At 38.8% G+C, this 14,903-nt stretch overlaps 1 protein-coding gene across 6 annotated transcripts in view; it reads right to left on the reverse strand.

Annotated features, from left to right (window-relative positions):
• The window catches only part of APAF1 (apoptotic peptidase activating factor 1), a 101,171-nt gene that overhangs the window by 27,803 nt on the left and 58,465 nt on the right, over positions 1-14,903 (reverse strand). For 5 of the 6 annotated variants that reach the window (XM_055576480.1, XM_055576472.1, XM_055576462.1 and 2 more), the window contains exons 17-21: positions 12,464-12,538; positions 10,128-10,289; positions 6,206-6,334; positions 2,839-2,964; positions 533-652 (exon numbers count right to left, since the gene is read on the reverse strand). In XM_055576480.1, coding sequence (XP_055432455.1) covers positions 533-652; positions 2,839-2,964; positions 6,206-6,334; positions 10,128-10,289; positions 12,464-12,538 — 612 coding nt within the window. The remainder of the gene's footprint in view (positions 1-532; positions 653-2,838; positions 2,965-6,205; positions 6,335-10,127; positions 10,290-12,463; positions 12,539-14,903) is intronic. The other variant, XM_055576484.1, reaches the window with a different exon arrangement.

The raw sequence follows: 14,903 nt of genomic DNA on the forward strand, positions 1-14,903 counted from the left end.
CTAGGTGAAGAAAGTGAGGCTCTGAGAAGTGATGCAATTCACTCAACATCACAGAACTAGCTGACGATACAGCTTGAACTTGTACCTGGGTCTCCTGAGTGAACAGTCACCGTTCCCTCTACTACTTCCAGCTGAGCTTTGCAGCTCCAGAACTTAAGCTCTGGCCTCCCCTGCCAGTCTGTCTCAAGCCTGCCAGCTCTCACACCTTCCATATGCCTGCTCCCTCTACTCCCCTCTCCTCTTCTCTATTCTGTTTCTCTCTCCACTCCAGTTCCACTCCAATATCGAGTCTCATTTTCTTACATGTTCCTGCTCCCTGCCTTCCAGTTAACAAGAGGAGAGGAGTGCAGTAAAGCAAGGTTTAATTCTAAATACTAGCATATCTGAGCCTCAGCTCAAAACCCATGTATTTATTCAACTGACATCTACTGAGCATTTCTTAGATACTAGACAATTATGCCTGATCAAGTCCATTTTGAATTCAGAGTTTGATCAAAACAATTTTTCCAACTGTTTTCTAAAAAATACTCACTTGCAGACGTCTTATATTGTCAACTGCAAGAACCGTCACTTCATTTTCTTGAAACACAACATCTATTTCTTGCTTTAACACTGTAGCAGAGTTCTTACATACTTTCTTTGTCTCCCAGAGCTGATTAAGAGATAAAAAAAAAATACAGCAGGATCACTGCATTCTCTCAAATAATGTAAAGACAGTCTTAGTCTTAAAACAGTATACAACCATACTTCACACTCCAAATGCCTATGCTAGAAAATTTTCAATTAGATTATAATTCAACAATAAATATTTATTAATTGCATTCTATAGTAAGAAGTAGGGCTTTCCTATTGGCTCTTCCCTGGTAAGAAGCAGGGCTTCCCTGCATTCAATAGTAAGAAGTAGGTAAAGAATCCACCTGCCAATGCAGAAGACACGGGTTCGATCCCTGGGTTGGGAAGATCCCCTGGAGGAGGAAATGGCAGTCCACTCCAGTATTCTTGCCTGGAAAATCCCATGAACAGAGGAGCCTGGCTGGGCTACAGTCCATGGGGTCACAAAAGAGGCAGATACGAATGAGTGACTAAACAACAGTACATGCTAAGATGCCTCAGTCACATCCAACTCTTTGTGACACTATGAACTATAGCTTACCAAGCTCCTCTGTCCATGGGATCTTCCAGGCAATAACACTGGAGTGGACTGCCATTTCCTCCTCCAAGGGATCTTCCTGACCCAGAGATCGAACCCATGTCTCTTATGTCTCCTGCACTGGCAGGCAGGTTCTTTACCACTAGCGCCACCTTATTAACAAGAATAGTAAGAAGCAGTCATTATTAAGAGCAATGGGTGCTAGAATCAAAATGCCTTAGTGTGAATTAACTGAAAGTTGTGACTTTGGGCATATTACTTAACCCTGTGCTACTCCAAGATAAGAATCTGCTATTTCTCAAATTGTCTGATAGCAAGATAAGGAGCCTAAACCAGAAAGAAAATCAACTCTATCACTAAACACACTGTTAACAGTATGCTTATGATACAGCTGATTTTTTAAAATAAGACTTTCTTAATGAAGGAAGCAGTGCTGATTTACATTCTGGCTCAAGCTTATTGAGACTTATTACACTGTAAATAGCACTGACTTAACCTTTCTGTGACTGCTTCCTCAGCTGCAAAAAGGACTGTTGTGGGAATCAGCAAATTAACACATTCACGTACTTTGCCCAATGTCTGGCATACAGTAAATACTAAACGAATTTTAACTACAATTTGTACAAGAGACTGCATAAGATGCTACTTGGACAGACCAGGGTCTCCAGGCTCAAGAGCTTAATTTAAAATGTGTGAACAAGTTGGAGGGGTAGTGACACATTAGTAGTGAGGAGGTGAAATTCTTATCAAGGCAGAATTTGATAAGTACCATAAAAAAATGATACAGTTACATGGCATTGAAGGAGAAAAGACAGTCCTCTGAACAGAATACTAGGAAAGGCTTTACTGAAAGCTTGAGGGGACTCGTAGGATTCTTAGGATTTCAACATGGAGACATACAGAGAAGTAGGGTATTCCAAACATAAGAAACACAGAAGCAGGGAAGTACAAGGTGTCTGGGGAAATGTAAGCAGTCCAGTGTAGGTTATTTGAAGGAATAAATCAGAAGACAGACTGGTATAGAACAGCCTTAACCGTAGAGAATTTTAACAGCAATTTATTTACTCCAAATGGTAGGCAAGGCAGTCACTATCTTTTTGAGCAAAAATGACACGTCTGCATTGTACATGAGGAAATGTCTCACAAGCAGTATGCAGAAAACCAAGAAAGAAAAGACTTGCAAAGAGATTAATATAAGAAAGACAACAGGTAATGAGTACCTAAACTTGAAATGGACAAGTAGAAATAAATGATAGAAAATGGAAAGGTAGAATCCATTCAAACATCATACCTGCCAGAGATGCTCGGAGGGCGCAAACAAAACCTTGTGCCCACCAGGACCCAGGGAAAGGAGCAGTGAAAGAATCTAACAGTACTGGCAAGTAATTGGATGTGGGAATTTAAGGTAGGGAGTCAAAAGTTATTCTGATGAAATATATTTAAATTAGCCAAAGTGCAGTTTTATCAATGGATTTTTCCAGCACCTGGGCCACGGTAACAACTCAGTGTAAGTGTACTGAATGAATGTGACTGCTACAGTCCATATACCAGCACTTTTCAAGGATAAATGTGAATCCAGCAGTTTCTGTTTTACTTCCCCCCAATAGTGCCCATCAATTTCTCAATTGGTAGGAGATTAAGCTTACCATCATTAAATGTTTAAAATGAAAATCTCAATTATTTCTCACCCTGATTGTCTGGTCATCAGAAGATGTCAAAAACGATGATCCATCAGGAGAAAACATCACACAATGGACCCAACTTAAATGTCCTCTGCAATCAGCTACTTTTAAACCTGAGTCCATACTCCACAACTACAGAATAAACACAATATATAGGAAATCACATTCATAAGCATTTTGAATATATCAAGAATATTAAAAACAGCAAGAATGATCCAGCAATTCCACCTCTATGACTATAGCCCAAAAATACATTAGCAAAAATACAAAATAACTTGTGTGGATTATTCACTGCATCAATTGTTTTTAACAGCAAAATCCCAAATGACCATCAGTAGGGAACTGACTAAATAAACCTCATTAATCACAAAATGGGACAATATGCAACCGTTAAAAAAAGTAATGAGAAAAACACTCTGACAATGACTAGTCTATGGCATATGTTGCAAAGAATAGTATACATGTTTTTGCAGAAGTGTGTGTATATATATTTATAAATACTATATATATGCAAACTATACTAAATGAGATGAAAAATAAACATGTGAGTATAGAATTAGATACAGTGTGATACATATAATAGGTGGATATATATAGCTATATTATACATATAGATACTGCTTATACATGCAAAAAGAAACATCAGGATGCTAAGACAAAAATGGTTACCTTCAGAAGGTGGGGACCAGAGTGGAAGGGATAGGGATGAAAGTCAGACCTCCCTGAATAAAACTTATAAAGCTTTGATTTGGAATCATATAAACATTTTACATATTTTCAAAAATCAATATAAAAACAACAGGATGAGCATTAAGTGGCTTTCACATTCTGACTATTCTCCACTGTCATCTAATCTTCATTTCAAATGACTGCAAAACCCTGCAACAAATGAATGTACTAACTGTACATGTACACTTGTCTCCTGTTATTCATGCTGGTTACAAATTGTCAATGTCTGTCTCTAGCCTGGCTGCATTTTGTCCTGAGTTTTGCTGCAAATTACTCAAATATATTCCAGTCTAATGAAGTACCATATGTGCCTGAGTTCCTCTCATTAGTCTCTGAATTACAGCCCCTACTTTATGATTTTAGAACTAGCATGGACAAAACAAGTACTTCATCACATGCCCAGTGGTTTTCAATCAGTGAGTTCTATAATTATAAATTAGTTACAGGAAATTTTCTCTGCCTTATCTTGAGTCCAAGCTGAGACATACAGAGCTAAAGGCCAGAAATGAAAAGGATTCCACAACTGAAAAATCTGATTTGAAAATCCTTCCTCTCTTCCCTCCTTGCTCTCTCTCATCATTTCTGTCATTCACAGCCTTCAAAACCAATAAGTGCCTATATTTAAAAAAAGGAAGACAATGCTCCTTGGAGATTTTTTAAGAAAAACAGAGGGTAAGGATTTTAGAAGTGATGGAAAGGCCAAAAGAAAAACAGAGGGTTAAGATTTTAGAAGTGATGGAAAGGGCAAAAAGTGATGTCCTTCACTCCTAATATCCAGGAAAAGGAAACTTCCAATCACACCTACCTTGAGGATCTACAGGTAAGGCGCAAGAGCTCCTAGTAGCTCTGAATCTTTCGATTCAAAGTCTCTGCTGAAGAGAACACAGCCCACAGCACCTACTCCTAACCACCACTGCAAACAGGACTGGAGCCCATTCACACTCAAGGGGAAGATTCTCACTGGGAAGGTCTTCAGTGTTAGCTGCACTGCTATACACAGAATTAGGGTTAGAAAACGAAGATCATGGCATCTGGTCCCATCACTTCATGGGAAATAGATGGGGAAACAGTGGAAACAGTGTCAGACTTTATTTTTTGGGGCTCCAAAATCACTGCAGATGGTGACTGCAGCCATTAAATTAAAAGACGCTTACTCCTTGGAAGGAAAGTTATGACCAACCTAGATAGCATATTCAAAAGCAGAGACATTACTTTGCCAACAAAGGTCCATCTAGTCAAGGCTATGGTTTTTCTTGTGGTCATGTATGGATGTGACAGTTGGACTGTGAAGAAGGCTGAGTGCCGAAGAATTGATGCTTTTGAACTGTGGTGTTGGAGAAGACTCCTGAGAGTCCCTTGGACTGCAAGGAGATCCAACCAGTCCATTCTGAAGGAGATCAGCCCTGGGATTTCTTTGGAAGGAATGATGCTGAAGCTGAAACTCCCGTACTTTGGCCACCTCATGCGAAGAGTTGACTCACTGGAAAAGACTCTGATGCTGGGAGGGATTGGGATTGGGGGCAGGAGAAGTAGGGGACGACAGGATGAGATGGCTGGATGGCATCATCGACTCGATGGACGTGAGTTTGAGAGAACTCTGGGAGTTGGTGATGGACAGAGAGGCCTGGCGTGCTGCGATTCATGGGGTCGCAAAGAGTCGGACATGACTGAGCGACTGAACAGAACTTAACTACAGAGCTCATCCACTCACTCCCATCTTAATCTGTATCTGCATGCTGAAGGACTACAGCTCAGCCACACCTTCACGTATTAGGGCAAGGTTGGAAAACCCACTAAAAATCGCTGGAACAGGCACGGAACACTAAAGAAATGCTCGCCGTGGTCAAGCTTCCTTTGAAGGGAGCCTGTGAACCAAATGAACTTCCCTGTTTTCCAAATAAAGGCCCATATCTGTCTTCTTAGACTGCAAGCACAGGGCTTCCATTACTTGGTGGTAAGAGTCACTTAAGAAATGAGTAGTAACAAAGCTTGGAAAAACTATCTTTGGAGGAAAAAAAATCAGGAAACTCACTGTTTTTGAAAAACTTAATATTAGCAGCTCATTTGAGTAGAATTCTTCTAGATACAGACACTGGATACAGACACTGAGTACAATAAAATCTATTAAGTTAAGGGCAAAATTATAAATGTAAATGAGAAATCATTTTATTCATTAGAACTTAGCAATGAAAATCCTAGATTAACCAATTTTAAATTTAACTTCCATCTTACCTTTTACAGTGATCTAAGAAATTTGAACTGGACTCACTTCTCATCATCTCTTTTACAGAAGAGTCTATGCCCACATTTAAGAGATGCCATGTTCCTGCTTAGGAAACCAGTGGTCATTCCATTGTTTTCCCCAGACCTTGGCACATACTGACCATTCAGTAAATGCTTAGTGAATGATACTGCCTGTCATTCTCTGTCATACTGTCAAGCCAAGTCTTCAATCACTGCTAAAATATTGAAGCTGTCAATGTGGCTTAATGTCCTAAAGCTAGAGGCCATTATGCTATGAAGAAAACACTCTTATGATTTCGCAAGCAAACATTCTCAGCAGTCAGTGGTTTAAGCAACCCATTCTTTGTCATTCTTGTACCTCTGGAGACCCAGACTTCACAGAGTAAATTCAACTACTCACCTCCACACAGTACTGGGACAAAGCCACCACTGCCAAATGGTTGTGGGGGGAGAAGTCACAGTACTGGACAGTGCTATGATGGCCCATGTGGATTTCTGCCAACAGGCCACTGGCGTGAATGTCAAAAAGCTGTCAACATAAAACAGAGAGATGTCTATACAAGTAAGATATTTTAAAATATCTGCTATACCCAAAGTGAAACTAAATTTATTTCCAAAAGAATACCCTCTCATTTCAAACACAGAGTACAAGTCCTAAAGAAAAAACTACTAATAATTGACATAATTAAGTCATAAAAAACATATAAATTAATACATATATAGTTTTTAAATACTGCTTATCTTGATATCTGTTTCTTATAAAGAAAACTTATCATAGATGATCTCTCAAGCAAGCTTAGGGAGAAATAAAACCTTTGTGAATACACAAATGGACTAGTCAAATTAATATACAGAACAGTTCTTCCTAACGTTTCTTTATTCAAAAGGGAAAATGCATGTTCATAAATGAAGATGATCAAAATAATACAGAGCAGAGGCTTGCTAAAATGAAATAGTTCAATCATTTCTATTTCTTTTCAGAGCCCAAATTACTCCATCATCAGTCATTTTCCCATTTTTGAACCAAAAAAAAGCTATTCAAATTTGACTCATTTAAAATTCATTTCAATTTCTGAAAGATTTTTAAATGCTGAATGTGGCACTAGTGGGTAAAGAACCCATCTGCCAATGCAGGAGAAACATGGTTCGATCCTTGGGTAGGGAAGGTCCCCTGGAGGAAGGCATGGCTGCCCACTCCAGTATTCTTGTCTGAAGAATCCCATGGACAGAGGAGCCCGATGGATCCTTAGGGTCGTAAAGAGTTGGACACAACTGAAGTGACTTAGCACACGTGCACACATACTCTTCCAAAGTTTTTGCCAAATGATAAAAATGTTTATACCAATATACTGTATAATGATTTAAGACCAAGGCACAGTCTTCAGGAAGGAAAAAAATAATTTCCAGAGGGAGCCATGAAAATGTTTTGTGAATTCACGGCCCTGTGAACATACATAGGTGGTAAGCAGCACAGCATCAGGGGCCAACAATAAAGGACAGGAACTCACGCTTAAAATGCTTCCCAGGACAAGCTGTTCTTAAGAATTAGTGGCTGATAGAGGGGTGGGATAGGCAGGGAGGTTCAACAGGGAGGGGATATATGTATACCCTATGGCTGATTCATGTTGAGGTCTGACAGGAAACAACAAAATTCTGTAAAGCAATTATCCTTCAAATAAAAAATAAATAAATTTTTAAAAAAGAATTAGTGGCTGAGAGTGATAAAGGAAACTTTTCAAGTACGGAATAGGCAGTTGTCCCAATTATTGGGTAACAAAAAGACGTAATAACAGGAGTGGGCTAATAACACAAAAGAGTTGAAAAGAAAGACAGGAAAATAACAGAGACACCAAGAGTAAGAAACTGGAATCTGTGTGTGGTTAAGGGTGATCTTAGGGTAGCTTTGTTTTACCACAGTAAAATACAGAGCTGGCCTACAGATTTTTAAAACAGGAAAGCATTTCACGCAATATAAAATTATTTTCCTCTTTCACTAGAACAGCTATTTTTAAATGTTCAAATTTTACTCAACACGATCAGTCATTAGGGAAATGTAAACCAAACTATAACGTGGTGCCACTTCACACCTAATATGACAGTTATAATTTTTTTAGAATGGAAAAAAGCAAGTGTTAGCAAGGATGTGAAGAAATTGGAATCCTTGTACACTACTAGTGGGAACAGAAAATTATACAGCCACTATGGAAAAGTCTGGTGGTTCGTCAAAAGCCCAGAATTAAATTACCATACGACCCAGAAATTCCACTCCTAGACATATATACAGAACTGAAAGCAGGGGCTCACACACATACTTGTACACCAGTGCTCTTGTGGCATTATTCACAATAACCAAAAGGTGAAAACAACCCAACAATAAATAAATGGATAAACAAAATACAGCATATCCATATAAGATTATTATTCAGTCATAAAAAGAAATGAAGTTCTAACACATGCTACAACATGAATGAACCCTGAAATGTTACGCTAAATGAAATGAGCCAGACACAAAATGAGCTATATAGTATGACTCCACTTATATGAAATATCTAGAAAAGGTAAATTCATAATTTAGAGGTTACCAGGGGCTGAAGAGGGAATTACTACTTATTGGTTACAGTGTTTCTGTTTGATGAAAAAGGTTTTGGAAAAATGGTGATAAATGCATATACAGCATTGTGAATATAATGAATGCCACCGAATTGTGTATTTTAAAATAGCTAAAATGGCAAATTTTATAAATCTTCACATCTTGTAAATGCAGGGTTCCTTTCTGTGTTTATAGACTTTAACAAACTTAAGACAAAAGTATATATTTCTCTTTGGTTTCCTGCTAAAGGGGTAAAAACCTATAAGCAACCAAGATCCAAGGGTCATAACTTACTAGATCAATAATAATAATATAAATGGTCCCTCCGTTAGTTTTTATACAACTATATGTATGCTTCAATTGTGTTCATTAAAACTGGAATCTCTTGGGTGGGAGAAATAGGGAAAGGTTGACAAAAGGATACAAACTTTTAGTTACAAGGTAAATAAGGTCTGTGGATCTAATGTATAACATGGTGACTATAGGTGATATTGCACTGTAAAAGAGAGTAAAATGTAAACATCTTAAAGGAAGGGAGGGAGGAAGAAAAGCAGACAAATATGTAAGATGACAATATGTTAATTAGCTCAATGAGAGTAATCCCTTCACAATGTATGTTGTTATTTAGTCGCTAAGTAACACCCAACCCTTTTGCGACCCCAAGGACTGTAGCCTACCAAGCTCCTCTATCTATGGGATTTTCCAGGCAAGAATACTAGAGTGGGTAGCCATTTCTTTCTCCAGGGGATCTTCCTAACCCAGGAATTGAACCTGGGTCTCCTGGGTCTGCTGCATTGGCAGCCAGATTCTTTACCACTAAGCCACCAGGGAAGCCCTCACAATGTATACATACATCAAATCATCATGTTAAATACACTTTAAATATTTTACAATTTTTTAAATCATACCTCAATAAAACTGAAAATGAAATAAAACTGTAATCTAAGATCGCTCATTAAGTTTTTAAAATTACCATCAGAATGTAATGGCATTGGGCCCTAAATCAGAAGACCTAGGTCTCCAAATCACAGTGTAACTTTGGACACATTACTACCATAGGGCTACTGCAATGTGCTGTGTCCTTTGGGTAGTTATATCAAGAGAAATTCTATATGAGAGTACTGTGAATACTACAAATGTAAACTGTTACAAGAACTGAAAAAAGAAGGCATTTCCTAGGCACTTACCTTCTTTTGCATATCTTCCTCATTTACTTCACAGAAATTTCACAAACTTCAGTTGTTGATAAGTATTTCCATCAGTCACCAAATCATAGTATTTTAAGGCTATAGAAAGTACTCTGAAAGTCACCTAAACCAATGTATTTCAAATTGTGGAGGGAAGCAGGGTGAGTGATGCAGCCAGCATTCCATCTATGTTTTAGATCAATTTGAGATACACTGGTTGTAAACAACATAAATTGTTTCTTTATTGTAGGACTTCTAGAGGCCATAAATATTATATATGTTAGTATACACTAAAGGGGGAAAAGTACCTCCAATAGGGAAAGTAATACATAACATTTCCAAACCTGTTTGACCATGGAGACCTTTTCTCACAAGGCCCATGGACACTCCCTGAGGCACAGTTCTAAGAACTACAGGAGGCTAGGGCATCTGCCCCAAAAACAGTCAGCTATACTTTATGTCAATAAACAGTATAAAATGCAACAATCAATAGGTATTTCAACTTTATTAGACTAAATTTGGCTTTTTAAAATACCAGTACTTACAAAGACTTTATTTTTCGCAGCCACCATTATCTTAGCACCATCAGCAGACCACGAACAGCATTTCACTATCACTTCCAGATCCTCCTGAGGCTCCTCTGAATTCAGGAAGAATTGCTTCACATTAATGCTTTTCCTCTCATTTGCAGATTTCACATCCCAAAGCTTCAAATTTCAAAAATAAAAAAATTTTTTAAGTTTGTTTTGATCTCAAGTCACACCTCTAGAATTCCACCTGGATTAAATGTCACACAAAATATTCAAGTTCACTTAATGAATTATTTTTCATTATGTATAACTAAGGCTTTTAAATTAAGTATTCCAGTTTCATTCATCACTTTCCTAAAAAGAAAAAAAAAAATTAAAAGCACTCCAAAAAAGAATGTAAAACTATATAAAATGTTAAAAGAGCCTTGCATGGTGTGGAGGAGGCTAAAGATTAGGTGTTGACAGCAGGATGAGCATAAAGGATAGAAGGAAGGTGTGACTCACGACTTGCCACTGCTGCCCTCTGCTGTGCCAGCCATGAGGCGTGCCTCACAGTCTACTGTATGCACAGCATGGACGCTACACACAGGACCCAGTCCAAGCTGAGCTACAATCTAGCAGAGCATCCAGAGATATAAGGAAATCCCTGAAAATACAAAACAAAGCTATGCTGAAAGGAAGCAGTCTTGTGCACTTGGTGGGGCTAAAGGGGTCTCTAAAATAACTGGATCCTGAGGAGTGGGAGACAAAACACCAAACCTCACTTACTAGCGAAGCCACCTGAGCAGCCCGAAAAACAAAGGGCTTCAAAAAAGATCTATCTTGGACTTTCCTGGTGGTCCAGTGGTTAACAATCCACCTTCCAAGGCAGGGGACACGGGTTCAATCCCTGGTCTGGTAAGTTCCACATGCTGTGGAGCAACTAAGCTTGTGCACAAATATTGAGCCTGTGCTCTAGAGCCTATAAGTCACAACTACTGAAGCCCAAGTGCCCTAAAGCCTGTGCTCCAGCAACAATAGAAGCCACTTCAATAAGAAGCCCACACACAACAAAGAGTAGCCCCCACTCTCCACAACTAGAGAAAGCCTTTGTGCAGCAACGAAGACCTGACGCAGCCAAAAAAACTAATTGTAACTACTTTTTAATCCATCTTCACTCCCCTTGGCCTTGTGCAGTGTCCCAGCTTCACAGAATGATAATGGCTGCCATACACAGACCGAGCGTTGGTCAAGGACAAGGATTTAAAACAAAACAAATAAACAAACAAGCTGTTCCTCAAGCTTCAACTCAGCTTCCAAAGCATAGCTCCAAGAGTAAAACCAGATTTGACTGGCCAGACACAAGCTTCCCCAATGACTCAGTGGGTATAGAATCTGCCTGCACTGCAGAAGACAGAGTAGATACAAATTTGATCCCTGGATCAGGAAAATTCCCTGGAGAAGGAAATGGCAACCCACTCCAGTATGCCTGCCTGGGAAATCCCAGTCCATGGGGTTGCAAAGTCAGACACAACCAAGTGACTAAGCACACACACGTTTAAACGTCTCAAGTTTAAAGATTGTATACACTAGAAATACAGCCAAACCCAAAACCTTTCCCCATGCAATAACTTTTGAACCAAAAGAGACTTCTAAAGTATTGTTAGCCCTTCTTGACACTCAGGAGAGAAAATCTAAACTCCAGTGCCAGAAGCTTCAGTCACATCAGCCAGATTATGTAAGAAATCACACGGTTTCCCTCTTAACACGAAAAACAAAAGCAATCACTGCCTTGATTTAAGGAAGAAAAAGAAAACTAATACAACCCGATTTCACTACATCTTTTACATGTGGACCTGACTTCAGCTCCTATGCAAGGAGTGATGAAATTCCACATGTCGAGGGACCAAATAAACACCTGAATTTCATTCTGAGCTAGTCACTGCCCTATATCCTGGGCCCACATGCACCCTGGCCTTTGTGTGGTTTAAACGGCAATTTTTAAATAAAACTCACGTTTTGAATAGTTTATCATCGAGGCCTGAAAAACACATGTTTATCAACATGATACACTATAAAACACTTAGATGATTACAGAGCCATTTGGGGCAAGAAATAATTTTACAGTTCTCCATCGTCTTGGAAAATAAAAGCTTTACAAGACATTGACCTTGAAATGCTGTTATCTAGCATCATTTTGCAGGACGTCTGCTTACTGCACGTCACTGTATCAGTGCAAACCAGCCAACGACACTGGCTTAATAGCTCTGTGGGAAAGCTGCCACAAACACAGCAGTTCTCACCCAGGGTGCAGTGATGTCTGTCCCCCTGCTGCTAGCGCTCTGTGCTCCACAATCACACTTGATACTCACCAATGAAATCAGAATCCTGTCCCTGAAGACTTTTAAAGTGTTTTTCTTCTGAGTTTCAAGAAGTCTTAATTCAATCTGAGGGGACACGGTAAAGGTTTATCATCTTGCTCACATAATGTGAGTCACTTTGAGATCATATAAACGAATCGGATACATACACTACTCTCAAGGAGTTTAGAGGCCAGTAAAGGAGGTAAGACAAGCACATGAATGACTAACGGGACTTTCCTGGCGGTCCAGTGGTTTAAGACTTCGCCTTCCAATACAGGGGGTATGGATACAATCCCTGGTTGGGGAGCTAAGACCTACCTGCCCTGGGGCCAAAAAAACAAAACATAAAACAGAAGCAATATTGTAACAAATTCAATGATGACTTTTAAAAAACATGCTCCCCTTTAAAAAAATAAAATCACAAGATATGTCAGATGAGTCATTCGAAAGGGAAACACACAACACAGTGGAAATGCTTTACCAAACCTGTGGGCTTGAGGAAACACTTTTTATCTCCTCACTCTCCTGCCTGAAGATCAGCCTCTTTACACCAACTTAAAGAAAGAAAGAAGGAAAGTGAAGTCGCTCGGTAATGTCTGACTCTTTGCGACCCCATGGACTGCAGCCTACCAGGCTCCTCCATCCATGGCATTTTCCAGGCAAGAATACTGGAGTGGGGTGCCACTGCCTTCTCCAAGAGATCTTCCCAACCCAGGGATTGAACCCAGGTCTCCCACACTGTAGGCAGACGCTTTACCATCTGAGCCACCAGCGACTACACCAACTTAAGATGGATACAATTTCCATTATCAAAATGATACCCAAGAGTTTAGGCTAAGAGGTCAGCATAAGTGAAGATACAAAATAGGGAAGCAGAGATAATGCAAAGGGAGAACACGGCAGTGTGGGAGCAGCAGCAAGGGTCTACATGCTCCCGCACAGAACTTTGCCTGCTCTGAGGCCCCTGACACATACTTTTACCATCTTCATGGTTTGTCTATGCCTTGGTTTTCTCCTCACTAGACCCTGAATAACTTCAGGCCAGGAAATATACTTTTTCTCAAAAGTGTTTAAAAACCAAACATCTAGTACAGAATCTGCCACATAGTAAGTACTTAATAAATAATCAGTAAATACATTTTAAAAGACAGATTATTCCCATGTTTCAAGCACAGGTGAGAAGAGACAATAGTGTTAGTGAAACAAAACTGAGTTCTGCAGATAGAATATATATATATATTCACCTCTGTACCCTCCCAAAACCCACATGAAACAGGAGTAAAGAAAATTTTTCTCTCTAGGCATATTTTGAATAATCTCTTATAAAATTAAACATTATTTAAAAACATTAATGGGTACACTTAAAAATATGATAGCAGAAATTTAAAACAAAATAGAAGGAGATGAAAATAAAGCTAAATAAATTTTCCAAGAAGTAGGACGAATGGATGACGGGAGAAAAATAAGAAAACATCCCAGACAGACATTCTAGAAAAAGAAACTAGATGAGAATAAATCAAATGATTAAAGAAAACCTCCAGAACTGAAGGACATGAATTTCCAGATTGAAAGAAGCTACCAAGTGCCAAGAACAATAAACAAAGACAAACCCACACCAAGGCATACTGTCATGAAAGTTCTAAAAAGAGAAACACTGGGAATTTTATAAAGATCTTAAAAGTTTCGAGACCAAGAAAATAGATCACATACAAATCAGAATGTCTTCAAACATCTCAAGAGAAACTGTGGGAGTTCAAAGACAAGGGAACAATGTCTCCAAAATTCTAAGAAAAAAATTATTTCCTTCTATATGCAATCAAAAATATCAATTAAATATGAAGCTAGAATAAAGGCACTTTTAGACAGATATGGTCTCAAAAATTTCCTCTCACATTCTTTCTTAGAAAATTAGGGGAGATTTTCCACCACACTGAGAATAAACCAATAAATTCAGGAAATAAGGGTTTCAACTCAAGAGAAGAACAGGAGGATCCCAGGATGGTAGCTGAGCACTGGGGATAAATAGTATCACCAGTCACAATGGAACAAGACAGATGCCTCCAAGAAAGTTATTTCTAAGAAAAGAAAATGTCAAATCAAAAAAACTGAATTATTTAAGAAAAACTTAGACAAGGGATAGCTTGAAGATGGATGAGCGATATGCATATTAAAAAAAATAAGCAAAGGAAAACACAAAATGACACTGTTAACTGTGCAACACATTTAATCCCAAAGAGAACAAAGTATTGTATGAGAAAGGAGGGGGAAAAAAATCATCATATACTACAGGGCCCAACTGTAATCAGTCAGGATGATGTAGATCCTGAACACTGATCTAATCAAAACCATGAAAACATACAGGAACCATAAAAAGTAGGTCAGTTTGGGGAAGAAAAAATGAAGAGTTCAGTTTGGAGCACAGTGAGTTTGAGGTACAGTGTTTTATCTA

Source organism: Bubalus kerabau, chromosome 1 (assembly GCF_029407905.1).
Source record: "Bubalus kerabau isolate K-KA32 ecotype Philippines breed swamp buffalo chromosome 1, PCC_UOA_SB_1v2, whole genome shotgun sequence".
NCBI lineage: Eukaryota > Metazoa > Chordata > Mammalia > Artiodactyla > Bovidae > Bubalus > Bubalus kerabau.